This window comes from Oncorhynchus clarkii, chromosome 29, assembly GCF_045791955.1.
Source record: "Oncorhynchus clarkii lewisi isolate Uvic-CL-2024 chromosome 29, UVic_Ocla_1.0, whole genome shotgun sequence".
In the NCBI taxonomy this organism is placed as follows: domain Eukaryota; kingdom Metazoa; phylum Chordata; class Actinopteri; order Salmoniformes; family Salmonidae; genus Oncorhynchus; species Oncorhynchus clarkii.
In genome coordinates, this window is record NC_092175.1 from 20,566,110 (window position 1) to 20,587,325 (window position 21,216).

At 45.0% G+C, this 21,216-nt stretch overlaps 1 protein-coding gene across 9 annotated transcripts in view; it reads left to right on the forward strand.

The window, feature by feature from the left end:
- The window catches only part of LOC139388382 (dynamin-1-like), an 86,436-nt gene that overhangs the window by 11,490 nt on the left and 53,730 nt on the right, over positions 1–21,216 (forward strand). For all 9 annotated transcript variants that reach the window (XR_011629279.1, XR_011629280.1, XM_071135012.1 and 6 more), the window contains exons 2-10: positions 4,865–4,938; positions 10,935–11,084; positions 11,586–11,789; positions 11,999–12,097; positions 13,377–13,537; positions 14,244–14,386; positions 14,985–15,120; positions 16,128–16,195; positions 17,609–17,747. Coding sequence is in view for 7 of the 9 variants with exons in the window: in XM_071135012.1 (XP_070991113.1) it covers positions 4,865–4,938; positions 10,935–11,084; positions 11,586–11,789; positions 11,999–12,097; positions 13,377–13,537; positions 14,244–14,386; positions 14,985–15,120; positions 16,128–16,195; positions 17,609–17,747 (1,174 nt within the window). In the remaining 2 variants the exon portion in view is untranslated. The remainder of the gene's footprint in view (positions 1–4,864; positions 4,939–10,934; positions 11,085–11,585; positions 11,790–11,998; positions 12,098–13,376; positions 13,538–14,243; positions 14,387–14,984; positions 15,121–16,127; positions 16,196–17,608; positions 17,748–21,216) is intronic.

The following is a 21,216-nucleotide window of genomic DNA, read 5'->3' on the forward strand; positions in this document are numbered from 1 at the left end:
TTCAATTTTGGTTTCATCTGACCAGAGCACCTTCTTCCACATGTTTGGTGTGTCTCCCAGGTGGCTTGTGGCAAACTTTAAACAACACTTTTTATGGATATCTTTAAGAAATGGCTTTCTTCTTGCCACTCTTCCATAAAGGCCAGATTTGTGCAATATACGACTGATTGTTGTCCTATGGACAGAGTCTCCCACCTCAGCTGTAGATCTCTGCAGTTCATCCAGAGTGATCATGGGCCTCTTGGCTGCATCTCTGATCAGTCTTCTCCTTGTATGAGCTGAAAGTTTAGAGGGACGGCCAGGTCTTGGTAGATTTGCAGTGGTCTGATACTCCTTCCATTTCAATATTATCGCTTGCACAGTGCTCCTTGGGATGTTTAAAGCTTGGGAAATCTTTTTGTATCCAAATCCGGCTTTAAACTTCTTCACAACAGTATCTCGGACCTGCCTGGTGTGTTCCTTGTTCTTCATGATGCTCTCTGCGCTTTTAACGGACCTCTGAGACTATCACAGTGCAGGTGCATTTATACGGAGACTTGATTACACACAGGTGGATTGTATTTATCATCATTAGTCATTTAGGTCAACATTGGATCATTCAGAGATCCTCACTGAACTTCTGGAGAGAGTTTGCTGCACTGAAAGTAAAGGGGCTGAATAATTTTGCACGCCCAATTTTTCAGTTTTTGATTTGTTAAAAAAGTTTGAAATATCCAATAAATGTCGTTCCACTTCATGATTGTGTCCCACTTGTTGTTGATTCGTCACAAAAAAATACAGTTTTATATATTTATGTTTGAAGCCTGAAATGTGGCAAAAGGTCGCAAAGTTTAAGGGGGCCGAATACTTTCGCAAGGCACTGTACGTGTGTATTGATACACAGCAGAGACACAATATAATATTGAATATCTGTTTGTTTATACAGTTTCCTTATGGGTGGATATGTTTGTCTGCTCAGTGCCTTCATAGTCGACCTTGCTTTGACAGTGGATAGCCGCTGGCTGGGGTGTTTGTATGCTATCACCAGACAGGGGGAGGGGTTGAGTCTCCCAGTGGGATTAGACGGGTGGTAGATGGGTGGACTGTCCATAATCACAGCTGCCCATACGTGACCGAGAAGGTGGGGGTGGAGGAGAGGGGCAGGCTGGAGTGGGGGAGAGGAGAAGAGGTACAGGCTGGGGTGGAGGAGAGGTACAGGCTGGGGTGGGGGAGAGGTACAGGCTGGGGTGGGGGAGAGGTGCAGGCTGGGGTGGGGGAGAGGGGCAGGCTGGGGTGGGGGAGAGGGGCAGGCTGGGGTGGAGGAGAGGGGCAGGCTGGTGTGGGGGAGAGGGGCAGGCTGGGGTGGGGGAGAGGTGCAGGCTGGGGTGGGGGAGAGGTGCAGGCTGGGGTGGGGGAGAGGGGCAGGCTGGGGTGGAGGAGAGGGGCAGGCTGGGGTGGAGGAGAGGGGCAGGCTGGGGTGGGGGATGGGACGATGAAGAGAGTCAGGCACGTTGTTCACCTACTCCTTCACTCTGTTTTCCCCTGCAATCACATATAACAGGCTGTTGATGTGGTGAATGCTTGTCAGCATTGCTACATGATGGTTTGTGCATGTGTGCGTCCATCCGTGTTTGCTCATTTGTGTGACTGAGCCCATTCAGCAAGTATGTAGCATATGTATGAATGTGTGCACGTGTGCACGTGTGTGGGGTGGATACCCCAGGAACCATGCCTTGCCTTGAGCCATCCCCCCAGCCATAGCAGCGTTTGGGATGGAGATGGATTGGTGTGGTGTGTGTGACAGGGTCTGGTTGGTGGGTGCCGGCTCCACCCATCTGGATAGTCCATATGCTGGTGTTTTTGGGGAAGGAGGGGACCTGCAGTGGAGTGGAGAAGGGGGAGAGGAGGAGATCTGCAGTTTGGGCCATCTGTCCCCTACAAGATGCTACTAGAGGAGAGGAAGGTGCAGAGAGAGCCAGGTTTACACCCCAACCAGAGAGAGGCCGTAGACAGGAAATTGATTTGACACAGTAGGAAACGGAGCTGTTGTAGACGAGACAGTGCTGCCAATGCTTTCTATGTTTATCTATGTTCAGGTAGTGATATGAAATGGATAATATCATTCAATTAATGTAATGACGTAGGTTAGATGTGTGTGTGTTAGGCATGTGTGTGTTTATGTGTACACGTGTGTGTTTATAAGTGTGTATGCTTGTGTGTGTGTGTGTACATGTGTGTGTTTCTGTGTGCGCACAAGTTTGTGCGTGTTTGCCTTGGAGAACGGATGGAACATATTTGTTCATAAACACTTATAGAATCATTTGTTGCGAGACTGCAGTTCAATTAGAAAATCTCTTCTTCCCCGGTCAAATGGGTCTTCTTTAACTGGTAGCACTGTGCCTCTGGTTATAGTAATATCCACAATTGAAGTCACATTATCTGGCTAGCCGGGCTACTATTCTTAGTTGGCCAATCATAATTCATAACTGAAAATATTCTCATAAACTGCAGTTCCATAAGCTGTCCATTTAGTAACCCACTGAGCATACTTAACTAATATCATCGTCGGTCAATATTCAGCCATGGTTGCTACTGACCCGCAAGCACCGTAAAGTGAAAATCTATGGTGGTGATGCAATGAATCAGGCACTACTACTATTCAAATCAAATAAAATGTTATTGGTCACATACACATATTTAGCAGATGGTATTGCTGGTGCAGTGAAAAGCACAGTAGTAGTCTACACGCTCTTGGTTAACAGGACCCTATGAGATTCTATCTGGGTGCATGTCCCTTCTAGACCCCTGTTGTTGAACCGCAGGTGGAAGTGAATTAGCTACGACTAGTGTCAGGTCAGCAGGCTATGTAACAGCATATACAGTGCCTTGCGAAAGTATTCGGCCCCCTTGAACTTTGCGACCTTTTGCCACATTTCAGGCTTCAAACATAACTGCAAAGTATTAACTTAAGGGGGCTGAATAATTTTGCACGCCCAATTATTCAGTTTTTGATTTGTTAAAAAAGTTTGAAATATCCAATAAATGTCGTTCCACTTCATGATTGTGTCCCACTTGTTGTTGATTCTTCACAAAAAAATACAGTTTTATATGTTTGAAGCCTGAAATGTGGCAAAAGGTCGCAAAGTTCAAGGGGGCCGAATACTTTCGCAAGGCACTGTATACAAACAATATCACCATGGCTGCTACTGCCGTTACGGCAGTGTCGGCAGAATACTACAGAAGAAAACACACACAGTGTGTTCTGACACACACACACACACACACACACACACACACACACACACACACACACACACACACACACACACACACACACACACACACACACACACACACACACACAGCCACTTTAGGACCATGTTGTGTACCATACCATCTGCATGTTACCAGTCTCACAGATAGCTGGAGGCAGGTGAAGACACTCATATCTCTCTCTTGCTCTCTCACTCTCTCTCTCTCGCTCTTTCTCTCTCACGCTCTCCCTCTCTCTCTCTTTTTCTGAGGTAGTTGAAGAGACACATATCTTTCTCTTGCTCTCTCTCGCTCTCCCTCTCTCTCTCTCTTTTTTTGACCCAGAGCTGCAAATTAAAAGAAAAACGGAACAGTTGAAAACATTGATAAAAGCTTCAGAGGGAGTCCATAGAGTCTACAATGCTAGTGTGTGGAGAATGTCTTCTGAGAGCCTTTCAGTCTTTTTTTAAAGAGTGTGTTCTGGAGCACAGAAATAAACTGCAGAAGAAAAAAAAAGAGGAAATGTTTAATTTCTCTTCCCACTCCATGCCATAGAGAATTAATGGAGAATTAATGGAGCATTAATGGAGAATTAATGGAGAATTAATCGTTTTATGTGGGATATTTGTCCCAATAAGATTTTGTCTATGAGATTAGCGTTGCTCTTCAGCAAACACCCCGCAGAATGTAGAGTCCTGTTCTCAGCTTGCAGAAGCACCACTGTCACATGATAAGGGTAGGCTCTCAGGATACTAACTTTAGCTGCCAATTGTTTGAACAAAGCCTGCAATTATGGTGCTGATTATCTAGTGATTTATCCATTAAAGACCCAGGCCTGACTGGCAAGGCACTGATTCCATTCATTGCCACCTGACAATGGAGCTGAGGAAAGAGAGTGCTCCTCAGCTGTGCTAGAGCTACAGTACAGCTCTCTCTCTCCCTGCGCCTTCTTTCTCTCTCTCCCTTTCTCTTGCTCTCTCTCATCCTCTCTGCACCCTCTCTCTCTCTCTCTCTCTCTCTCTGTCTCTCTCTCTCTCTCTCTCTCTCCCTTTCTCTCTCTCTCTCTCATCCTCTCTGCACCCTCTCTCTCTCTCTCTCTCTCTCTCTCTCCCCTTTCTCTTGCTCTCTCTCATCCTCTCTGCACCCTCTCTCTCTCACTGTTTTTTCTATTATGTACTCTGCTCTCTCCCTTCCTCACCCTCTCAATCACTTTCTCCCTCTGCAATCTTCTTTTTCTTTCTCTCTCTCTCTCTCTCTCTCTCTCTCTCTCTGCTCTCTCTCTCTCTCTCTCTCTCTCTCTCTCGTCCCAGGGCTTATCAGTCCCTGCATGCTCAGACCTCGCACAGGCTCTTAAGTGGGCTACTCTCAGAAAGAGCTAATTGTATCGCATCCCAGACAAAGACTGCCAGGTGGAAATAGAAAGTGTTTCCTGAAAAACAGCACCGATTTTCAGGCAACAGCCATTTACAGAAACTGCAGTGACAGTCTGTCCATTTTCAGCTTCAATATGTCTCACAGTCCCACTTTCTATGAGGTAAAAATGTATTAAGCACTCCTACTCTGAGATGCTTAATGAATATGGGCCCAGGTGTTTCCATAACCATGGTTCTTTTCTCTCTCCCATGTGTTACAGAGATTTCCTTCCCCGTGGCTCTGGCATCGTCACCCGCCGTCCCTTGGTCCTCCAGCTGATCAACTGTCCCACAGGTAAACTCTTCCCCATCGCTCCCTTCCACCTGCCTCCTCACCAGGGCAGTGGTGTAGTGCAATTTCTTTAGGTGAGGGATAGCGATTGTTTTTGTATAGGACGTCATCATTTTCTCAGTCAAAGTTTGTACCGTAAGATATAGCCAAATGAATAGCCTATCAATATTGAATATGCATAAAATGTATCCTCCAATTGCATCATCTGCCATCATCACTCTCAATTGTGAATGATAATTATTCACGTTTTACCGGTGAAACATCCATACTGCATCTCCATGCAAATCGTTTGATTGATCTCAATCAGTTTCATGGTAATAAGCATTTATATATTCCTGAATGGCTGTTCTGTGAGTGAATTAGAGCAGACGGTGTTAAAACATTATTTGCCTTTCTTGTGTTTTGTTTCATTCAAAGCGTATATCCTGCATAGTGGCTCTGTTGGTATTTGGCGCATTTAATTTACTATTCAGCTTCAGCGAACCATCCTAAAATCTCATTCCAAATAAGGTGTTGTTGGTGTAACAGTAGTGTCGCAGGCCTACTATGTTATGGAAAATGCAAATGAATCATTGTGATCTTGCAAGACATTGATTCAGCTTGGATCTAACTTTACTAAATGAGCACCATTGTGAAAAGTGATAATCTTCTATTTGTAGTAGTAATAATAGTATGTGATGAGTTTGACTATTAGCCATAGGCAACAGATCTTGATGACATGCCATGTTAAGTGATTAGAGCGTCCTTCGTGGTGCTGAAAGGACAGCGCCAGGATCGCGCAATGATGTTAAACAATTCAATTTTCTGACTGGCCAAAGTGGTGAAGCCTCCGCCGGGCCTCCGCTGTGCACACGTAGCCTGTATAGTTCTTTATCATTCTCGCCACCGCCAGAGAGAAGACAGGGAAGAAAGCACCATTTACCTACAGTGCCTTCAGAAAGTATTCACACCCCTTCAATTTTTCAAAATGTTGTTGTGCTACAGCCTGAATTTAAAATGGATTAAATTTAGATTTGGTGTCATTGGTCTACACACAATAACCCATATTGTCAAGGTGGAAGAATGTTTTTAGAAATGTTTACAAATGTATACAAAATTAGAAGCTGAAATGTCATGAGTCAATAAGTATTCAACCCCTTTGTTATGGCAAGCCTAAATAAGTTCAGGAGTTAACATTTGCATAACAAGTCCCATAATAAGTTGTATGGACTCACTCTGTCTGCAATAATAGTGTTTAACATGATTTTTGAATGACTACCTCACCTCTGTACCCCACACATACAATTATCTGTATGGTCTCTTAGTCGAGCATTGAATTTCAAACACAGATTTAACGGCAACGACCAGGGAGGTTTTCCAATGCCAAAGAAGGGCACCTGTTGGTAGATGGGTCAAAATAAAAAAAAACTGAGATTGAATATCCCTTTGAGCACGGTGAAGTTATTAATTACACTTTGGAAGGTGTATCAATACACTCAGTCACTACAAAGATACAGGCGTCCTTCCTAAATCAGTTGTCATAGGCGAAGGAAACCGCTCAGGGATTTCACAATGAGGCCAATGGTAAGTTTAAAACAGTTACAGAGTTTAATGGCTGTGATAGGAGAAAACTGAGGATGGATTGTAGTTGTAGTTACTCCACAATACTAACCTAAATGACAGAGTGAAAAGAAGGAAGCCTGTACAGAATACAAATATTCCTAAACACATCCTGTTTGCAATAAGGCACTAAAGTAATACTGACAAAAATGTAGCAAAGAAATGAACTTTTTGATGTGAATACAAAGTGTAATGTTTGGTGAAAATCCAACAAAACAAAACACATCACTTATTACCATTCTTTATATTTTGGTGGTGGCTGCATCATGTTATGGGTATGCTTTTCATTGACAAGGAATGGGGAGTTTTCTGGGATAAAAAGAAACAGAATAGAGCTAAGCACAGATAAAATCCCAGAAAACCTGGTTCGGTCTGCTTTCCAAACACTGGGAGACAAATTCACCTTTCAGGACAATAACCTAAAACCCAAGGCCAAATATACAATGGAGTTGCTTACTAAGACGACATTGAATGTTCCTGAGTGGCCTAGTTACAGTTTTGACTTCAATCAGCTTGAAAATCTATAGCAAGACGCGAAGATGGCTGTCTAGCAATGATTAACAACCAACTTGACAGAGCTTATAGAATTTTAAAAGAATCATGTGCAAATATTGTACAATCCAAGTGTGCAAGGCTCTTAGAGACTTACCTAGAAAGAATCACAGCAGTAACTGCTGCCAAAAGTGATTCTAACATGTATTGACTCAGGGGTGTGAATACTTATGTAAATAAGATATTTTCTATAAATCTGCAAAAATTTCAAAAAACATATTTTCACTTTGTCATTATGTCTTATTTTTTATAATATTTGAAATGTCACGTCCTGACCATAGAGAGTTTTTATTTTCTATGGTGGAGTAGGTCAGGGCGTGACTGGGGGGTTAGTCTAGTTGATATTTTCTATGGTGGAGTAGGTCAGGGCGTGACTGGGGGGTTAGTCTAGTTGATATTTTCTATGGTGGAGTAGGTCAGGGCGTGATTCCCAATTAGAGGCAGCTGGTAATCGTTGTCTCTAATTGGGGATCATATTTAGGTAGCCTTTTTCCACCTGTGTTTTGTGGGATATTGTTTATGTGTAGTTGCATGTTAGCACTACACTGTCATCACGTTTCGTTTAGTCTTTATTGTTTTGTTGTGTGGTTCACTTATTTCAAATAGAAGATGTGGAACCCAGATCACGCTGCAGCTTGGTCCGATAATTATTCCAGCGGACGTGACATTAAAATCCATTTTGAATTCAGGCTGTAACACATAAGTTAAGGGGTATGTATACCTCTAGGCCACCATACATATTTACTCGGTCTGTCATTCTATTGTTTTTCATGGAATATTTGTGGTAATTAAAAATCATTTATTTGGAATTTATCCAAATTAATTTTCAAGGAATAGTTTTACCAGCCCCGTCTATTCTCAAATTAAAAAATGTGAAGGAGTGCTGTGGCAGCACCACACCAGTGCTCCTGAGGTCCAGGCTGCCTGCCATCCAGGACCTCAACACCAGGCGGTATCAGAGGAAGGCCCTAAAAATTGTCAAAGACTCCAGCCACCACAGTCATAGACTGTCCTCTCTACTACCGCATGGCAAGCGGTACCAGAGTGCCAAGTCTAGCACAAAAAGCGTAAAAGAGGGTGTGTGTGTGTGTGTGTGTGTGTGTGTGTGTGTGCAAATAGTCCTGTTAGCCATAAGACTCCTGAACAGGTAATCAAATGGCTATTTGCATTGTGTGCCCCCCCCACACCATCTTTTACGCTGCTGCTACTTTCTGTTTATCATATATACATAGTCACTTTAACTATACATTCATGTACATACTACCTCAATTGGCCCCACAAACCAGTACTCCTGCACATTCGCTAACCGGGCTATTTGCATTGTGTGCACCCCCCCCACACCATCTTTTACGCTGCTGCTACTTTCTGTTTATCATATATACATAGTCACTTTAACCATATCTACATGTACATACTACCTCAAATCAGCCTGACTAACCGGTGTCTGTATGTAGCCTCGCTACTTTTATAGCCTCACTACTGTATATAGCCTGTCTTTTTACTGTTGTTTTATTTCTTTACTTACCAATTGTTTACCAAATGCCTTTTTTGCATTATTGGTTAGAGCCTGTAAGTAAGCATTTCAATGTAAGGTCTACTACACCTGTTGTATTCGGGGCACGTGACAAAAAAACTTTGATTTGATTTGATGACAGTGGCTTGGTAGTGTTGTTATGGTAACTTCATAAGTCAGAGTCGGCTTTCAAAAACAGGCTTCATCACAATGCAACATATTATATATATACATTACCATTCAAAAGTTTGGGTTCACTTAGAAATGTCCTTGTTTTTGAAAGAAAAGCAATTAAAATAAAATTAAATTGATCAGAAATACAGTGTAGACATTAATGTTGTAAATGACTATTGTAGCTGGAAACGGCTGATTTTTAATGGAATATCTACATAGGCTTACGGAGGCCCATTATCAGCAACCATCACTCCTATGTTCCAATGGCACGTTGTGTTAGCTAATCCAAGTTTATCATTTTAAAAGGCTAATTGATCATTAGAAAATCCCTTTGCAATTATGTTAGCACAGCTGAAATATCTTGTCCTGATTAAAGAAGCAATAAAACTGGCCTTCTTTAGACTAGTGGAGGATCTGGAGCATCAGCATTTGCGGGTTCGATTACAGGCTCAAAATGGCCAGAAACAAAGACTTTCTTCTGGAACTCATGTCTATTCTTGTTCTGATAAATAATGGTTATTCCATGTGAGAAATTGCCAAGAAACTGAAGATCCCGTACAACGCTGTGTACTACTCCCTTCACAGAACAATGCAAACTGGCTCTAACCAATAGAAAGAGGAGTTGGAGGCCCCGGTGCACAACTGAGCAAGAGGACAAGTACATTACAGTGTCTAGTTTGAGAAACTAGCAGCTTCGTTAAATAGTAACCGCAAAACACCAGTCTCTACGTCAACAGTGAAGAGGCGACTCCGGGATGCTGGCCTTCTAGGTAGAGTTCCTCTGTCCAGTGTCTGTGTTCTTTTGCCCATATTAATCTTTTATTTTTGTTGGCCAGTCTGAGATATGTATTTTTCTTTGCAACTCTGCCTAAAACATAAAAATGAAATGGAAGACACAAATGTACAAAATAAAAAAAGCTAAATAAATAAATAAATAATGATGTGTGGGTGTGTGTAGTGTGTGCATCTATGAATTATACATACAGTGCATTCAGTAAGTATTCAGACAGCTTGACTTTTTCCACATTTTGTTACGTTACAGCCTTATTCTAAAATTGATTAAATTGTCATTTTTTCTCATCAATCTACACACAATAAAGCAAAAACAGGTTTATCAAAATCTTAGCAAATTTTGTCAAAATAAAAAATGGAAATATAAGTCAATCAAATTCAATCAAATGTATTTATAAAGCCCTTCTTACATCAGCTGATGTCACAAAGTGCTGTACAGAAACCCAGCCTAAAACCCCAAACAGAAAGCAATGCAGGTGTAGAAGCACCTGTATAAGTACAAGAATAAGTATTTGCAAACATTTCAAAAAACCTGTTTTCGCTTTGTCATTATGGGGTATTGTGTGTAGATTGATGAGGAAATAACAATATTTAATACATTTTTTAATAAGGCTGTAACGTAACAAAATGTGGAAAAAGTCAAGTGGTCTGAATACTTTCCGAATGTACTGTACATGTCCGTACATACACATGTGTAGTGTGTGTGTGTGTGTGTGTGTATGCGCGCGCATCTATCAATTACACATACATGTCCGTACAAACACAAACATTTGGTCACATGGGCGAGAGGCGTTGTGCTGTGAGGTGTTGCTTTATTTGTTTTTTGAAACCCAGTTTGTAGATGTATTGCGTTTACTGTATATTACAACATTTCAATATATATTTTAAGGCTCATGAAGACCAAACTGTCCTAGAGGAAAACCTGGTTCAGTCCTTAACGCTCAAGTAATGTATAGCCTACCCAAAGTCATTGGAGAGGTAGATTCTAAATAATCCCTTTGCAAAATAAATAAACAAAACACCAATCTCTGTCAAGACCAACCATGGTCACCTGAGATCCTGTTAGCAGTGGTGTTTACATTTTAGGCCTTATTCATATCCTGTATTACCAATTGGACAAAATGGGCTTCTAATTCTTTTAGGATCATTACAAGGTGTGTGTCCGTCTCATAGTGCCATCTAGTGTTGCTACATTATCTTTCAAACTGTGAGTGATGAAAAGCAAAGATATGACAGAACAATTGTCCTCATTTCCATTCAAGCTGCCAAAAATGGTGTCCTGTTTTTGTCATGGTTCTTGAATGATTTTGTTATCCTCACTCCTCCTTTCCTTTCCTCTCCTCTTCTCTGTCCCCCTCTCCTTCTGCAGAATATGCAGAGTTCCTTCACTGTAAGGGGAAGAAGTTCACAGACTTCGATGAGGTTCGTGGGGAGATCGAGGCGGAGACGGACCGCATCACTGGGCAGAATAAGGGAATCTCACCTGTGCCAATAAATCTCAGGGTCTACTCCCCGCATGGTGAGGACACAGATCCTGCATCTTGGCACATGGGCAACTTGGCACATGGGCAACTTGGCAGAACTACCATGGCGACACTCATAATACTTTGATTGTAGGAAAGAGTAGTTTAACTTTATAAAATGGAATACAAAAATCTTAATTCTATACACAGAATTTGGTGAATCAAGTTTCCCTATTTCCTATTGGTCAAAACTGGCAACCAGTTTGATTGTATAGCAGGGCCCAAAGTTGGTTGTTGTATAGTGAGTCTCAATCAGGTACTATTAATTATATTATATAGTATTTTATTTTCAAGGTTAGTATCATTCATCAGATCTGATATCATATTTACAAATCTCTCTCTGTCTCCACCTTTCTACCCTCTCCTCTCGCCCCCCTCTCCCCTCTCCACACTCTCTTCCCCTTTCCCCTCTACCCTCCCCTTCTATCCCCTCTGCCTTTCACATCTCTCTCCTCTCTGTCCTCCCCTCTCTCCCCTCTCTCCCCTCTCTCCCCTAGTCCTGAATCTGACTCTGGTGGACTTGCCGGGGATGACCAAGGTCCCAGTAGGGGACCAGCCTGCGGACATTGAGCAGCAGATCAGAGACATGTTATATCAGTTTGTGACCAAGGACAACTGTCTGCTGCTGGCTGTTTCCCCGGCCAACTCTGATCTGGCCAACTCGGATGCCCTGAAGATTGCCAAAGAAGTGGACCCACAGGGTGGGTGAGGTTAACAAGAGGTTAAAGAGGTTAAAGGCAAGGTTAAAGGCCTTCTGCTTTCATCTGTGCTCTCAGTATCATTCAACATCAAGTTGTGACAGAACAGTTAGACAAGGATGCAATTGAACCTACCTACAGAGCAGATCTGGACTTTGTTAATGTTTTGTGTGTGTGTGTGTCTGTGTGTGTATGTGTGTGTGTGTGACCAGGTCAGCGAACCATTGGTGTGATCACCAAGCTGGATCTGATGGATGAGGGGACTGACGCCAGAGAAATTCTGGAAAATAAGCTGCTCCCACTGCGAAGAGGTGAGACTACACACACACACACACACACACACACACACTGTCTCAGTGCTTCCCTCTAGTGGTTATCTAGTTGTGTTGCTCACTGCAGCAGTTCGAGGAAGAGAGAGAGAGAGAGGGGGTTGGAGGAAGAGAGAGAGAGAGGGTTGGAGGAAGAGAGAGAGAGAGAGGGTTGGAGGAAGAGAGAGAGAGAGTGTTGGAGGAAGAGAGAAAGAGAGAGAGAGAGAGAGAGAGAGGGTTGGAGGAAGAGAGAGAGAGAGAGATGGTTGGAGGAAGAGAGAGAGCGAGAGAGAGAGAGAGAGAGAGAGAGAGAGGAGAGGAGAGAGAGAGAGAGAGAGAGAGAGAGAGAGAGAGAGAGAGAGAGAGAGAGGGTTGGAGGAAGAGAGAGAGAGAGAGAGAGAGAGAGAGAGAGAGAGAGAGAGAGAGAGAGAGAGAGAGAGAGAGAGAGAGAGAGAGAGAGAGAGGGTTGGAGGAAGAGAGAGAAAAAGAAGATTGCAGAGAGGGAGAAAATTAAGAGGGAGTTAAGAAAAGAGAGAGTGAAGAAAAGAGAGAGTGAAGAAAAGAAAGGGAGAGAGAAAGGTGGACAAAAACAATTTATTGATTTCAGTGACACATCTGGAAAAAACATCTGTTATTTTCTTTGCAATAAAATATATTTGTGGGAAACCCTAATGCAATCCGCTTATGTGTCGTTTTTCCACTGGCGCTTGGTTAGAACCCAGGCATGTGCTCCTGAACGTTTTCCATGTCCTTTGTCTCTACCTTCTCTGCTTCTGTCACTCTCCCGTGTCGGAAGGCCTCATGTTAAACCACTAGCATATTTACAAGGCTATTGACGTTCAGTCCAAAAGGTAATAGAGCAAGACATACTGCTTAACAGAGAAATGCATGAAAAAACTTAACTAGATGGGGATATGTGATCCCTCTTGCCCATGTGGCTGACATTCTTTATTTGGTTTCAGTCATAGCAGGATATGTAGGCATGTAGTACAATCGACAGCTGTTACAAATAACCATCCCACAATAGGGATGTGGGTAACTTCATGGAACCCCAGATTACCCTCCACACCTCCCCCAGAACTCCCCTCCTCCTTTGGCCCACTACCCAGTGTGGTAAACCCAGACAGGCAAACAAACAAGAAAATAAATCTCACCCACACAAACAAGAATAATAATTACCCTAACAAACGTTTCTTTCTTTTTTTCTCTCCACAAAACAACATTGTGCCTATCTTTGCATCCTGATATGTCCAGTATCAGCTGACCTCGCTCTCTGTCCCAGGTTACATTGGTGTGGTGAACAGGAGTCAGAAGGACATAGATGGGAAGAAGGACATCACAGCGGCCATGGCTGCAGAGAGAAAGTTCTTCCTGACCCACCCTGGATACAGACACCTGGCTGAACGCATGGGCACCCCCTACCTACAGAAAACACTCAACCAGGTCAGTCCCCTACCTACAGAAAACACTCAACCAGGTCAGTCCCCTACCTACAGAAAACACTCAACCAGGTCAGTCCCCTACCTACAGAAAACACTCAACCAGGTAAATCCCCTACCTACAGAAAACACTCAACCAGGTCAGTCCCCTACCTACAGAAAACACTCAAACAGGTAAATCCCCTACCTACAGAAAACACTCAACCAGGTCAGTCCCCTACCTACAGAAAACACTCAAACAGGTAAATCCCCTACCTACAGAAAACACTCAACCAGGTCAGTCCTCCTTTGTGTGTGTGTGTGTGTGTGTGTGTGTGTGTGTGTGTGTGTGTGTGTGTGTGTGTGTGTGTGTGTGTGTGTGTGTGTGTGTGTGTGTGTGTGTGTGTGTGTGTGTGTGTGTGTGTGTGTGTGTGGAGGGGAACACTAATACTTTCCTGATCTGTGGTTCAAATCCCTCAATCATTACCAAAGTGCATAGTAGGAATATTATTTTAGCGTTCACAATATGTATCTTTTCAGTTCATTTTTATAGCCTTCAGAGAAGTCTTCTACCAGATGAGCCATCCACATGACGCATTTTGATGCTTTCAACGAGTTTATAATATCCACTAGAGATGAGGGAGTAGAACGGTAGTAGGCTGGTATGCTAGATCACTGTAATCTCTTCCTTCGCGTGTCATAACCCACACTGAGGACCTTGCCCTCCGCAGCAACTGACCAATCACATCCGGGACACTCTGCCGGGGCTGCGGGCCAAGCTGCAGAGCCAGCTGCTGTCTATAGAGAAGGAGGTGGAGGAGTACAAGAACTTCAGACCTGACGACCCCTCCCGCAAGACCAAGGCCCTGTTGCAGTGAGTAGGACACACAAGTACGCACGATGGCATGCACACACACACACACACACACACACACACACACACACACACACACACACACACACACACACACACACACACACACACACACACACACACACACACACACACACACACAACAATACTCCAGTCACCCAAGTTATAGACTGATCTCTCTGCTACCACACGGCAAGCGGTACCGGAGCGCCAAGTCTAGGTCCAAGAAGACCATAAGACTGCTGAACAATTCATCAAATGGCTACTGCTACTCACTGTTTATTATCAATGCATAGTCACTTTACAAATTACCTCGACTGACCTGTATATAGCCTCGTTGTTGTTGTCATTTTTTTGTTGATGTCATTTTCTTATGTTACTTTTTGATTTGATTTGATTTTTTACTTTATTTTGTAAATATTTTCTTAACTATATCTTTGAACTGCATCGTTGGTTAAGGGCCTGTAAGTAAGCGTTTCACGGTAACACCTGTTACCTGTCACCTGTTGTATTCGGCTCATGTGACAAATACAATTTGATTTGACACACACACACACACACGTCTAACTCCCTTATCCCTGTATCCTTTACTCTCCAGGATGGTGCAGCAGTTCTCAGTGGACTTTGAGAAGCGTATCGAGGGCTCTGGGGACCAGATCGACACAGCAGAGCTGTCAGGCGGAGCCAAGATCAACCGCATCTTCCACGAGCGCTTCCCTTTCGAGCTGGTCAAGGTGTGTGTACTGTACTGTATGTGTGTGTGTCTCTTACCAGGGCCCCCGCTCTCCTAACTCTTGAGACAGACAGGGCTGTGGATCGACCCCAAACCAGAGACATTATTATAATTATTTATTATTTGTTTAAAAAATATATGTTTTACTTTCACCCTTTTTCTCCCCAATTTCGTGATATCCAATTGGCAGTCTTGTCTCATCGTTGCAACTCCCCTACGGACTCGGTAGAGACGAAGGTCGAGAGCCGTGCGTCCCCTGAAACACGACCCTGCCAAGCCGCACTGCTTCTTGTCACAATGCACGCTTAACCCGGGAAAGCCAGCCGCACCAATGTGTCGGTGGAAACAACGTTCTGCTGGCGACCGAAGTCAGATTGGAGGCGCCCGGCCCGCCAAAAGGAGTCGCTAGAGCGCGATGGGACAAGGAAATCTCAGCCGGCCAAACCCTCCCCTAACCTGGACAACGCTGGGCCAATTGTGCGCCACCTCATTGGTCTCCCGGTCACGGCCGGCTGTGACACAGCCTGGGATTGAATCTGGGTCTGTAGTGGTGCAGTGCCTTAGACCACTGCACCACTCGGGAGGCCCAACCCAGAGACTTTATGAGGAAAACATTCTTCCCTCCCTCCCTCCCTCCATCCCGTCACAGTAAAACATTCTGTTTGGCCTTGGCCACAGGATCTGGGCCTGCTGTGGCCAGACTACAGTCTCAGTCGTTAAACATCACAGTCAGACTGTCTGTCATCATAAACTCATGGTATAGCTGTGTCATATCAAATGATTAACAGAGGTGTCAGACTGAATGGAATAACTAAGCAGTGTTAGTACTTAGTCTGAAGGTTGGTTGTTGTTGTAAATTTGCTCCTGTGAAGAATATTCTGTTCGCTGTTCAGAGCCACTCAATGGATACAAGGGACCTTCCATCTCTATCTATGTGGTATCTGCAGTGCGTCTGAGGCGTGTGCTCACTATTTAACACGTCTGTGTGTCCTTTCTGTGTCCGTACAGATGGAGTTTAACGAAAAAGAGCTTCGCAAGGAGATCAGCTACGCCATTAAGAACATCCACGGCATTAGGCAACGTCCTTCCTCCCCATCCCCCTCTCCCTCCCCTGTCCTCGCCCGCCTGGGTCGCGGCTGTGGGCCAGGCCAACTCTAATCGCCGTCACCCATCTGATCACAAAGACCTCGAGACACATTGACCGCAGACATGCACCCAGCATGCTGTCGCATACTGATGTTATCAGAAACAGAAGTGGAGGGATTTGTGATTAGATCTGTGACCGCTGGTTGGATGGTATCTTTCTCTCGCTCCTCGCCCTGCCCCGTGTCCACCTGTCTGTATCTTGTATGTATGACTGTCTGTCTGTTGAAGCCCTAGCCTGATATGCCAGTCACGTGTGACCTAGCTCCCATGGCAACGCCCTGTCTTTTACGTAGGTCCCAGAGCGATATGAATCAGAATCCGACAGTGACGTCATCGCTATTCAGGATGTGAACCTGTTGAAATGAACCTGTTGAAAGTCCCCTCTGTGTTTCTAAATCTAAATTTGCTTGAGCTTGGAACAATATTGCTATTTGTCTGCATTTCCTTGTCACATTTCCTTTGTGAAAGCAAAATGGCTGCAAACCTGTTCTGACAATGAGGGTGAGCTCTACCTGGTCAGTGGTTCTGAAGGAGGGGGAATGGTAAAAGGAAACCGTTCAAGAGAATTGAGACATTATGGTGTAGTGGTATAGGGATTCCAAAATGAATGGCGTCATCTGGATGAGTCCTATGCTGTAATATGTGGGCAACACTATTCACATACTGTATAGCAGGGTTCCCACCTGGTGAAACGGGTGGTTTTATTTGTCCCCTTAAATATGACTGAAAAGTTATCATTGTTTTTTGCTGGGTTGGGGAGACTGTAAAAAACCCAGCAAATTAGTTTTTTATTTAGGATATATGTTCAAAAGTACTCCCACACAAAAGAGAGATATACCGTATGTGATCGTGTACAAATGTTTGCGAGGTTTGAAATGGTCATGTTTTTTAAAATGTTATATCTGTTTGGGCTTCTTGCGGTTAATTTGCAGTGTACAAATTATTAGTCATTCTGTTCTGGCCCCCTGACCATCCGCTCAAGTAAAAATCATCCCACGGCTGAATCTAGTTGATGATCCCTGCTGTATAGTAATAATGATAAAAGTTCTGTTCTTTAAGTTCAGTTGTGCTTTTATCGAACTAGCTCAATATTTACCCCAAACCACGATGTGATGATTTAGCTTCGTTTTTAATACTGTTTTTTGTTGAAATTTCTAATCTGTCTTTATCTTGCTGTGCATGATTCTTCTTTATGCTTTATGTGGAAGGGGTTTGTGAGGAGGAGTTTATTTCCAAGTAACACTATTCTCTCTGCCTGACCTCCTCCTCCTCCTCCTCTTCCTCCTTCTTTCTCTTTTTCCCTCTTTTTTGAACCTGTCGCTCGTTTTCTCTCTACCGGGCAGAACTGGCCTCTTCACCCCGGACATGGCCTTTGAGACCATTGTGAAAAGGCAGATCGGCAAGATCAAAGAGCCCTGCCAGAAATGTGTGGACATGGTCATTTCTGAGCTAGTCAATACCGTTAGGCAGTGTACTCAGAAGGTAAACGCACATGGTGGAGAACGACACTATGGTTTCATCTCTCCCTCCCACCAAAACCTTCTGCTATGTCTTCCCTGTTATCGTATCACCGCACTGCCTGGTTTTCCAGACCCTGTTTTCCCGGGTTGGGACAGTAGGGGGCGTACTGGGGTAGTTGGGGTATTGTGAGGGACTGCCTGCCTACCGCTTTGGATGGGGTGGCTGGGCAGAGTGGCAATCGCATGGCCATGTTAGAGAACTGTGCTGGGTATAGAAGGGGTCTGGATGCTGCTGAGTTGCTGCTCTGTGGCTACATGTCAAGGGTAGCAACTTTTGACACAGGAGTAAGGATGAAAATGATCAAATTGACATTCAAAATCAAATTAACGGTCAAATTAACACATCTCAAGATGTTTAATTTATGTTAAGTCACAGGTGACTCCTTTTAGCAGTGGATAAATCATTTTCAATGCCTTGAGTGTCACATCAAAGTGTCACTCCGCTGTTGTCCCTGGCAGCCATGTTGGGTGACCTCAGCATCCAGACTTCCTGCTTGTGAGACTGGAGGCTGTGCACCTGCAGCAGACAGGAGCCATGACAATGTGAAGATCTGGATGATTACCAAGGGCCAAGGTCAGCTTTAGAGGGCCCTTTAGGACCACACTCAGCCAAAGGGGCCCCAGTGGTTTTAATACCAGTGGTCTTAATTCCACTGTGACCAGGCCATGTTATGGAATGTGGCCTGACCACAGTGACTCTGGGACAGCAGAATAACAAACGCTGTGACCCTGCTCTGTGTGGTCAGCTGGGGGATAGATGGAGATAGGGGGAAAGGGAGAAGAGGACAAAGATTTAGGGTCAGGTATAGAGGAAGAGCAAGGTGCTTCGTCTGGGGTGTTGGGTGCACAGCTACGGTCTGGCATGGCTCATAACTCAGAGCTGTTGGCCGGTGGAGTGGTGCAGGCTCTCTCTCTCTCTCTCTCCCTTTCTGGATAGAGGGATAGACCTCAGCGCTGGCCTCTTTAGAATGGCTTCAAGGGAAACCAAATGTCTCACTTGCCTTTTATTCCCTCTTTACTGTTTACCCACCTCCCCCTGACCTGTCACTATCCCGTCTTTTTCATCTGTCTCTCAATCTGTCATCCCTCTTTTTTTCCTCCTTATACGTTCTTCTCTGTGTGGCCCTTTTGTGTTATGCTTTCGCCTCTCTATCTCTCTCTCTGCTTTGACCTGCTCTCTATCCCTGTGGATTTTTTTGGTTCTCTCTCTCTCTCTCTCTCTCTCTCTCTCTCTCTCTCTCTCTCTCTCTCTCTCTCTCCCCCCCCCCCCCCCCCCGTCGTCACCACCTCCTCTCTACAGGACGGGCCTGTTCACTCCTGACCTGGCCTTTGAGGCCATAGTGAAAAAGCAGATCCAAAAGCTGAAGGAACCCTCACTGAAGTGTATAGATATGGTAGTGAGCGAACTCACCTCCACCATACGAAAGTGTAGTGACAAGGTAACCAAGGAACCGAGCCACGTTCGGAGTCATTTTTAGAGGTAGGGATAGACCGATGGCTGGACTACAAATCGGAAGCAAATGAACACTTCAAATAATTGATCTATAGTGGTTAGTGTTGTAGCTATATGCTTTCTGTTTGGTCGAATAAGAGGCAAAAATAACCATTTGATTGTAACGATTCTCGTCCTCGTCTGATGAGGAATATGAGAGATCGGACCAAAATGCAGAGTGGTATGTGTCCATGTTAAATTTATTACAACTGAACACAAAATAACAAACGTGAAACAACGAAAATCAAAACAGTCCTGCAAGATGGCACAACACAAAACAACTACCCACAAACACAGGAGTATGGTTCTCAATCAGAGACAACGATAGACAGCTGCTTCTGATTGGGAACCATACCAGGCCAAACACAGAAATACAAAACATAGAACAAAAACATAGAATGCCCACCCCAACTCACGCCCTGACCAAACCAAAAATAGAGACATAAAAAAAGGAACTAAGGTCAGAACGTGACAGTACCCCCCTCCCAAAGGTGCGGACTCCGGCCGCAAAACCTGAACCTATAGGGGAGAGTCTGGGTGGGCATTTCACCGCGGTGGCGGCTTTGGTGCGGGACGTAGACCCCACTCCACTTTGGTCTTGGCCCACTTATGTGGCGCCTCTGGAGTTGCGACCCTCGCCGCCGACCTCGGACTGGGGACCCTTGCAGCAGGCCCTGAATAGGCGGGAGACTCTGGCGGCACCGGACAGGCGGGAGACTCTGGAGGGAGGAGACGGAGAGACAGCCTGGTGCGTGGAGCTGCCACAGGACCCACCTGGACCTTCCTGTAGGTCGCTGGGGAGACCTACAGGAGGCCTGGTGCATGGAGGAGGCACCAGATGGACCGGGCTGTGGAGGAGAACTGGAGCTCTGGTGCGCAGCCTTGGCACCACTCCTCCAGGCTGGATGACCCCTTTAGCCCGGACCCTCCAGAGTGCAGGCACAGATTGAACCGGGCTGTGGGGGAGCACTGGAGATCTGGTGCATACCACTCGCACCTCTACCTTAGGCTCAATGCCCACATTCGCCCGGCACGGGCGGAGCGCAGGCATAGGGCGAACTGCACCCTCCCAGCGCCCCGGAGACACATCACGCAGAGCCGGCGCAGGATACCCTGGGCCAAAATAGCGTACCGGAGACCAAACACGCTGAGCTGTCACAACACGCCCTGGCTGGATGCCCACTCTCGCATGGCACTTGCAGGGGGCTGGCCTACAGCGCTCCGGGCTATGAGCGTGCACTGGCGACACCGTGCGCTTCACCGCATAACACGGTGCCTGACCAGTACTACGCCTCTCCCGGTAAGCACGGGGAGTTGGCTCAGGTCTACCGCCTGACTCCGCCAATCTCCCCGTGTGCCTCCCCTAAAGAAAGCTTTGGGGGCTGCCTCTCTTGCCTGTTGCGCTGCCTTACCTCATATCGCCGCCGCTCAGCTTTCGCTGCCTCCAGTTCTTCTTTGGGGCGGCGATATTCCCCAGCCTGACTCCAGGGTCCCTTACCGTCTAGTATCTCCTCCCAAGTCCAGGAGTCCAGAACCCTCTGCTTCTTGTTACCATGCTACTTGGTCCTTTTTTGGTGGGTAGTTCTGTAACGATTCTCATCCTCGACTGATGAGGAATATGAGAGATCGGACCAAAATGCAGAGTGGTACGTGTCCATGTTAAATGTATTACAACTGAACACAAAATAACAAACGTGAAACAACGAAAATCGAAACAGTCCTGCAAGGTGACACAACACAAAACAGCAAACAACTACCCACAAACACAGGTAGGAACAGGCTACCTAAGTATGGTTCTCAATCAGAGACAACGATAGACAGCTGCCTCTGATTGGGAACCATACCAGGCCAAACACAGAAATACAAAACAGAGAACAAAAACATAGAATGCCCACCCCAACTCACGCCCTGACCAAACCAAAAATAGAGACATAAAAAA